Here is an 8,561-nt window from a genome sequence, read left to right on the forward strand (position 1 = left end):
GGCCCAGCAAGCCCCTGCTGTACAAAACCAGTAGGTTCCACCAGCTCCCCAGGAGCAGTAAAGATACAACACAGGAGTTATGCTTCCTGCCACTCTATGAGAGAAGAAGAGACAGCCTGGCAGGACAGCATGTCCCTTGCTCTAGTCCAGCTCATGCCAGTCCTCCCTCTGCATTGTTTCTGTCCTCTCCACCCCCCACGGTCCTTGGCCCTGGAAGCTTTATTTTCCTCCTGACTGCACTTGGGAAATCTGAAACTTGGATTCTTTTATTTGTTTTACTCCTCCCTGCCCGTCAGAAACCAGGAAACACCGTGTTCATGGTTCCCAGCCCTTGAGTCTTCCTGTTCTTTTTTTTTCAGATGAAAGTTTTTCTCAGAATATTTGATCAGTGGAGCGTTGGGCCTGCTTTCTGAAGTCCCTCTAAATGACACCTCCTCTGTTTGGTTCTTTTGAGTTCCTTTTGTTCCAAGAAAAATCTTTACTTCTTCAGTCACTGTGTCTCTTGGGGACCTCAGCCAGGGGGTGTGCCAGTGAGTCACAGAAACGCAGAAACAGCATCTGGAGGGCTGTGCCTGCTCACCAGCTTCAGGCTCCGTAGGGCGCGGCACTGACCACCAGGATGAGTCTGAGTGCAGCCCCAGGGATCGGTGGTCGCTGCCTTTATCCTTAGAGAGAAGTTGCTGCAAATCAGGGCCAAGTACTAGAATCTGTGCTACCACTTGACATTCATTTTCTTTGCAATCTTTCCTTTTTTTGCTTTTGGGAGACAGGGTCTCAGTGTAGTTTAGGCTGGACTATTGGTGTGTGCCGCCACACCTGGCTCTGGTTCTCCAGGTTGTCTTGTACCATGTTACAAACTAACAACACCACTTTCATCTTGTGAGTTTCTTCCCTTCTTTCCTCTTTAACCATATTAGCCACAATTGAGCAATTGTTTTTTGGTTCCACAGTAGAAAAAGTATTCATTAGGAGGAAACATGTATTCTTCAGGGAAAAGACACCATGCCTTTGTTTATAGGTCAGCTCCCTATCCCTGCTGGCACAGATTGCTTTCTAAATACTTGTTGAAATCAGTGAAAATGTGACCCTAAGTGTAGAGCTCTTAGGTAAGGTGGGGAATGACAGTCTTGAGAATCAAGCACAGTTAAGTTTACACAGGAGGAGGCTTGGAGATGAAGTAGGGAGCAAGGCCTGAATCTGATGCTGAAGTGGAGGACACCAGGGCTGGAGGTGTGGCTCAGTCACACGGGTGTGCCCAGCGTGTGAAAGGCCAGGGCCCGCTGGCGGGTATAGATGCCAGAAGTTGATATGCAGGAGCCTCAAGGGAAAAGAACTTTAAAAACTGTATTTCTTATTCTCCCACCCCCACAGTTCTAGGGGTTGAACCTAGTAATCTCTCGCTGGACTACATCTCCGGCCCTTTTTAATTTTGAGAAATTGGAAAGTTTCATCATGCTTTGAAATCACTGTTCAGGCTCCAGTTTTTGTTTTTGTTTTTTTGTTTTTTTTCTGGGCAGATCTTTAGTCGGTGGTTTATGCTGAGTCTCAACATACTGTTTCCATCTTCCTTAGGAAAACAGGAAAGCATTTTCACAACTTCATTAGTTGGCAAGACCTAAGAGCCACTGAACTTGTAAAATCGTGCAATAACTCTCTTTTAATGAAGGTAATCTTTTTCTTTTTTTCTTTTTTTTTAATTTATTTATGTGTGTGTGTGTGTGTGTGTGTGTGTGGCCAGCTCAGCCCACCAGGGGGCGGGGCTGGCTGGCATGTGGCGCTGGGGGATTGAACTGCGTTCCCCGTGCTTTACTAAGCTTGTTCTAAGTAGGTGCTTTAGACCACGGAGCCATCTCACCAGCCCGGTAATCTTTTTCTTACCTCTTACGATTTAAATGTTTTTTTGTAAATGTCTCTTAACTGTAGACTTAATTGATAATTTCCCGCCATTGTTTTAAAACAAGATAATACAGAAACACACATCTCCAAATCAATGAAATTTAGTTGTAGTTACCCCAAAACTAACATGGTAGATTTAGATACTTAGCAGCTGTATTTTAGAGGGTCCTCAAGAGGCTTGTAGTAGAACATAGTTTTACATGTTTGTGGGAATTCATGTTTCTGCCACTGATAAATGGAAAAGAGAGAATGAACTATCCAAATATCATCGTCTTTCGTAATAAGGCAGATATTGAGGCAGGTGATGAGCAGATGCTAGCGCGTGAGCCTGGCACCATCAGTGACAGTGATGATGATGGTGATGGTGATAGTCGCTGTGGCATCAGCACTGGCCATGCACGGTTGTGTCATTTCTCTGCAGTCTCCTCGACTTACAAGAAGGAGACTGTAATTAATGCTCTGTATTGACTACTTTAGGACTTCCAGTGCCTCACAGTGAAATGCTTCCTCAGCCCCTGCACGCAGACCAGATTGGGCCTGAGGGAGCTTCTAGACCAGAGCAGCAGTTTTACTTGCTAAGTGTTTGAAGATGCTAATTTTATATGAAAATAAACACAAGTACAGAATAAAATAGCATTGCCTGAGCGAGAACATTCTGCCATAATCCCACTGGCATTATTTTCCTTTTTGTTTAATATAAATATAAATGTACCTTGCTGTAATAATGTATAAGGTTAAATATTGAAAGTGTCTTTTATAGGAAGGACACACATCTTTAATGAAAGGATTTCAAAGTGACGATAAGGAAATGTCATAAAATATGAAATGTATAATTTTAGATTATGCAGTTGATTTTTTTTTAGACAAGGTCTCATTATGTAATCCAGGCTGGCCTTGAAATCACTTATGTAGCATAGGCTGGCCACTAAGAGCGATTTTTCTTTTTCTTTCTTTTATGTATTTAATACAGGGTCTGCAGGGTCTCTCTACGGATTGGACTCCTAGTGATCCTCCTGTTTTCAGCCTTCCAAGTGCTGGGATTACAGGCACATGCCACCACACTCAGTCTCAGTTGCCCTCTCAGCCTGCCCCGGGGGCGGGGCCAGCAGGGCAGGCAGGGGAGTGAATCCCCCTGCCCCTGTGTCTGCCTAAGCAGGCACTTCAATCTGCTGAGCTATCTGGTCAACTCTCTTTCTTTCTTTCTTTCTTTCTTTCTTTCTTTCTTTCTTTCTTTCTTTCTTTCCTTCCTTCCTTCCTTCCTTCCTTCCTTCCTTCCTTCCTTCTTCTTTCCTTCTTTCCTTCTTTCCTTCTTTCTTTCTTTTTAATGTGTTTGGTATAGGGTCTCTGTGCACACTTGTAACTTGTAGTGATCCTCCTGTTTTTAGCCTCCACAGTGCTGGGATTACAGGTGTGTGCCACCACGCCCAGACTCATGGCCAGCTCAGTGCACCCAGGAATGGGGCCGGCACAGTGTGTGGTGCCTGGGATCAAACCCAGGTCCCAGTGCTTGCCTAACCAGGCCCTTAGTCGACTGAGCTATCTTGCTGGCCCTCAGATTTTAAAACTTTTTTATTTATTTATTTATTTATTTATGTGTGTGTGTGTGGCCAGCTCAGCCTGCCAGGGGGCGGGGCTGGCTGGCATGTGGTGCTGGAGGATTGAACCGTGGTCCCTGTGCTTTGCTAAGCTTGTTTGTTCTAAGTAGACCACTCAGTGCTTTAGACCACTGAGCCATCTCACCAGCCCCCCCCCCCTTTTTTTTTTTTTTGGTGGAACTAGGGATTGAACTCAGACCCGTGTGCTTGCCAGGGAAACACTTATTCTACTGAGCCATCTCCCCAGCCCCAGATTTTAAAACTTGACATGAAACCATGGCCCTAAGCATAAAAGCGAGCATTTGGAGCTCTTTGTCCACATGATACTGAGCATGAGCATGATGAGAGGTTTTCTTCAAAGCAGAAAGTTGCACACAGCCACGGAACCGTGCAGCCCACACGGCCCCAGGCGCTGTCCTGGCAGCAGAGCCCTATTCTGCAGTCAGTAGGCCCAGGAGCAAAGTTAGTTTTATTGGTTAAGGCTGTTGGAAGTGTTTCTGGCATATTTTTCTGAGCTGTCACCAAGATACTAAGTTTGGCTATGGCAAGCTCATTTCATTTTTTTTTTGGCAGAACTGGGGATTGAACTCAGGCCTTTGTGCTTGCCTAGGGAAGCGTTTATTCCACTGAGCTGTCTCCCCAACCCTAAAAGTTCAGAAGAATTTCTTTTTTTTTTTGGATGGCTCAGGATGCCTTCAGGGCAGGTCTTGCAAGGCTTGAGGATCTGGGGATCGAACCACAGCATCCCGAGCCTGACTGCTTTGTTTAAGCAGGTACTTAGACAACTGAGCTAATGGGCAGACCCCCTAGCTCATTCCTGTTCATTGCTAAGGGAGATTCATAACAATTTATGTATGTATTTATATTTTTTTGTGGGATATTGGTACCAGGAATCGAGCTCAGGGCCTTGCACTTGCCAGGCAGGTGCTTATACCACTTGGGCTATGTTCCTGGCCCATAACAATTTATATAACCATCCATGTATTGAAGAATAACTGTGCTTACTACTACTTGGGAGGCCCCAACAGTACGATCACACTTTGGAAGCTCTCCTGGAATGTTAATAAAACCTTCTTCAGAAACTAAAAGGGCCAGGTAGATGAGCATTGTGAAGCATTTTTTCATGTATTTATTGTCCACTTATTGGTTGTTTTGTTTTGTTTTGTTTTGTTTTTTTGGTCCATTTGTACTACAAATAATGATTTCACTTGCCTATTTTTTGATTGGGTCTTCTATTTTGAGGGCCTAATTGTTTTGAGTTCTTTGTGCATATTCTAGATATTAGTTGATTATTTCTTTTGCTGTATAGATGCTTTTTAATTTTTTATGATCTTGTTGATTCTTTGAACTATTTCCTGTGCACCTAGGTTTCTGTTTAGAAAGTCCTTGCCTACACCTGTGACTTCAGTTTTACTCATTTTGTAAAACTGGGCCACTGAGCTGTACCCCCAGCCCAATACCATGCTTTAGATTTGCCTAAATACTTAAAACTATATAAACTGAATTATGCAGTGTATTTTTCTTTCTTTTTGTTGTGGTCTCTTTTTTTAGTCTTTTTGAGATGGGGTTTTACTTAGCTTTACAGTCTGGCCTTGAGCTTACTTTGTAGCCTACACTGGCCTTGATCCTCCTGCCTCAGTGTCCTGAGTGCTGGGAACATAGGCTATTTGGATTTTAGTTTACTGCATGGTGAGAGATAGGGGTCAGTCTTCTCCATTTGTTTTGGCTGGCTCAGCTCACGCTGGGAGCAGGGCTGGTGTGGCATGTGGTGCCCGGGATTGAACTGCGAGAATTCTCCATTTGGATAGCCAGTTTTTACAGCATCATTTATTAAAGAGGATATTATTTCTCCATTATATGTTTTGTCCTCTTTGTCAAGTATCAAGTAGCTCCACTGGGTAGGGTAGCATATCTGTAATGCTAGCACTTTGAGAGACTGAGGCAGTAGGATTGCTGAAAGTTTGAGGCCAGCCTGGATTACGCTGTAAGTTCAAGTCCAACCTGAATTGCATAGTGAGACCCTATCTCAAAAAAGAAAAAAAAGATCAGATAGGGACTGCCAGATAGCTCAGCACAGGCGCAGGGACCATAGGCAGGTGCAGGGACCGGATTTGATCCCCCACATACTGTGCCAGCCCCACCCCTCGGGCGCACTGAGATAGTGACTGGGACTGGGCATGGTGGCACGTGCCCGTAATCCCATCACTTGGGAGGCTGAAAACAGGAGGATCACTATGAGTCTAATCTGTGTAGTGAGACCCTGTAAACCCTGTACTAAATTAAAAAAAAAAAGATCAAATAAGTCAATTGTGGAAATATGGCCATTTTGACAGTATTGGTTCTGCCTGTTGAGGAACAGAGAATGTCATTTTATTTTCTGATATCTTCACGTTCCTTTTTTAGAGTACTGTAGTCTTCATTGCAAAGGTCTTTCCCTTCCTAGCTAATTTGCTTAGGATCGTATTACTGATCATTTTCTGAAGTACTGAGAACACCACAGTAGTTAAGTGACTTATTCGTTATTGGGTTTGTTTGCTTGTGTATAGAATTGACATGGAAGCCTCAACATTAACTATCTTTTTTTTTCTTTTTAAATAGCTATTTCACACTTACTGCCAAGTGGGTTACTTTTTCACTAGACGCAAGCGATTTTTATCAGCGAGCCATTTTAAGTTCAGTACCCAGCAAGCTGCTGTGCGCTTGGCCTGGATTATACAGAACATGCCTGAGGTAAGAAAAGATTGTGTGCATAAGCATGAGATAAAGATTTTGGGACAACTCAGTTCTCACTACCATTGGAGTGGAAGAGAAGGCATTTTCACTTGGTTCACAGGGTTCTTTATTTATTTGGGTTTTTTGGAGACAGGGTCTTACTAGTAGTGCAGGCTAGTCTTGAACTCACTTTGTAGCCCTGGCTGGCCTTGAACTCAGTGATCTTCCTGCCTCAGCCTCAGCTTTTTTTTTTTTTTCCACCGAGGGAAGGAACTGATACCCAGCTCGTCTTTATTGGAAAGAGACTTTACAGCACGTTCGAGGGAACCCCCTGTGGGGGTCAGTGGGCCAGCTGGTGAGGCACCATCTTGTAATAGGCTCCACAACTTGGGCACTGTTGAGCCTTGCCTTTGTGCAGCCCAAACCAGATGACAGCGCTGTTGTCCTCTTCACAGATGCAGCCCACTATTTGCCTGTTGGTGATGGACGGGACTAAATTAGGGTCTTCCTTGGTGCCTAAAGCCCCCTTTGGGGCTAGTATATTGTACGGATCCAGTCCCTTCTGGGCCGCCAGCATGATCTCTCTCCAGACCAGTCACCTGCTCCTCATCAGTAGGGATACCACCTCCAGAAGCCGTAGAGCGGACGGCAGCCAGCCCAGTAGGGCTGCGGGCCCTCAGGGCCTGCGCGGCTAGCGCTCCAGCTCCGCAAAGTAACCTTGAAGCCATCATACCCCTCAGCCTCAGCTTTTTGAGTGCTGGGAATATAGATGTGTGCCACCTTGCCCAGGCCTATTTTTTTTTTTTTTTTTTGGTGGAACCGGGGATTGAACTCAGGCCATTATGCTTGCCAGGGAAGCGCTTATTCCACTGAGCCATCTCCCCAGCCCACCCCCTTTTTATTTTTGAATTAGTATCTCAATAAGTTCCTGGGGTTGATCTGGAACTTGGGATCTTCCTGTCTCAGTCTCACAAAGAAAAGTTATTACAAGTACATGCCACCAAGCCCAGTGGCTTATGTTTTTGGACCTTTTTGTGTATTGCACCTCAGCTGGAGAGATGGATAAATCAGTGTACTGCTCAATGTGACACTGGACTGAGTGTGCGCGTGGTACTGCCTGCACCACGAGCCATTGTGCCGTGATACCTTGTGTTATGTGTCCTCACTTTTATAATTTATGACCTTCATACTATACTTAGTTATTTATTTTGGCTACTGGGGATTGAACATAGGACCTCATGCTTGCCGGGCAGGCACTGTGCTGCTCAGCTATATCCCCAGCCCAATACCATGTTTTAGATTGACCTTAATACTTTTGAACTATATACATTGAGTTATGCAGTGTACACTCATCATCTCCTCCTCCTCCCCTCCCTTCCCTTTCCTCCTCCCTCTTCTTTTCTTGAGACAGCATCTCCCAACTTGCAGCATTTATCCTCCTCACTCAGTCTCCTGAGTATGCAGTATATTTTTTGCTTTTATTTATTTATGTTTTCTTTTGTGGTGCTAGAGATTGGGCCCAGAGCCTGGAGTGTGCAGGATGAGAGCTCCGCCCCCAGCCCACAGTGCAGGGCCTTCTGTGTCCTGCTCCTTTTGTTGAACACTGATTGAGAAACCCATGGTGTGCAAAAACTTGCTGATGTTTTCTTTTTTTTTTTTATTTGTTTATTTATTTATGTATTTTGTGTGTGTGTGTGTGTGTGTGTGTGGCCAACTCAGCCCACCAGGGGACAGGGCTGGCTGGCATGTGGTGCTGGGGGATTGAACCGTGGTACCTGTGCTTTGCTTTGCTTAGCTTGTTCTAAGTAGGTGCTTTAGACCACTGAGCCATCTCACCAGCCCCTGATGTTTTCGCTGCTGTTCTCTACATGATGCTATTACAGTGTTGTCTATCCTGCTCTCGTATATTTACTTCCCATTTTACTATACATCGTATATCTAGCTGGGTGAGAAGTAAGTGTTGTGACTGTGCAGAGGATGGAATGTTTTTGACACGAATGGGTCTGTGTGTTTTCCATGGTGGTGAATAATGGCAAAACACATTTCCAAAGTAGTTATAACAGCTTACACACTGCCCTGCCAGTGGTATGAGCACGTCCTGTTTCATTTGCCATCATAATGGACATGATTGTTAGTCTTCATTTTGGCTGTTCTAATGGGTAAGTAGTGGATCTTGCTGCAGTTTTAGACTGAACCAAAAACAAGATCCAGGGCTGGTTTTATAGCTCTGGGGTCCAGGACCTCTAGATTCCATCCCTAGCACCCAAAATAAAATGAAAAATCAATTACATACTGTGTATAGTAGAACAGATATACTTTTTATTTTTGCTGGAACTGGGGATTGAACTCAGGCCCTTG

The 8,561-nt window shown here is 44.5% G+C and overlaps 1 protein-coding gene and 1 pseudogene across 1 annotated transcript in view; one reads left to right on the top strand and one right to left on the bottom strand.

The window, feature by feature from the left end:
- The window catches only part of Gk5 (glycerol kinase 5 (putative)), a 58,228-nt gene that overhangs the window by 16,055 nt on the left and 33,612 nt on the right, over positions 1-8,561 (top strand). Inside the window, exons 4-5 of the mRNA XM_004629290.2 lie at positions 1,573-1,666; positions 6,090-6,221. Coding sequence (XP_004629347.1) covers positions 1,573-1,666; positions 6,090-6,221 — 226 coding nt within the window. The remainder of the gene's footprint in view (positions 1-1,572; positions 1,667-6,089; positions 6,222-8,561) is intronic.
- On the bottom strand, positions 6,462-6,931 carry LOC101578739 (annotated as a pseudogene).

Source organism: Octodon degus, unplaced genomic scaffold (genome assembly GCF_000260255.1).
Source record: "Octodon degus isolate 3935 unplaced genomic scaffold, OctDeg1.0 scaffold00028, whole genome shotgun sequence".
NCBI classification, from domain to species: Eukaryota; Metazoa; Chordata; class Mammalia; order Rodentia; family Octodontidae; genus Octodon; species Octodon degus.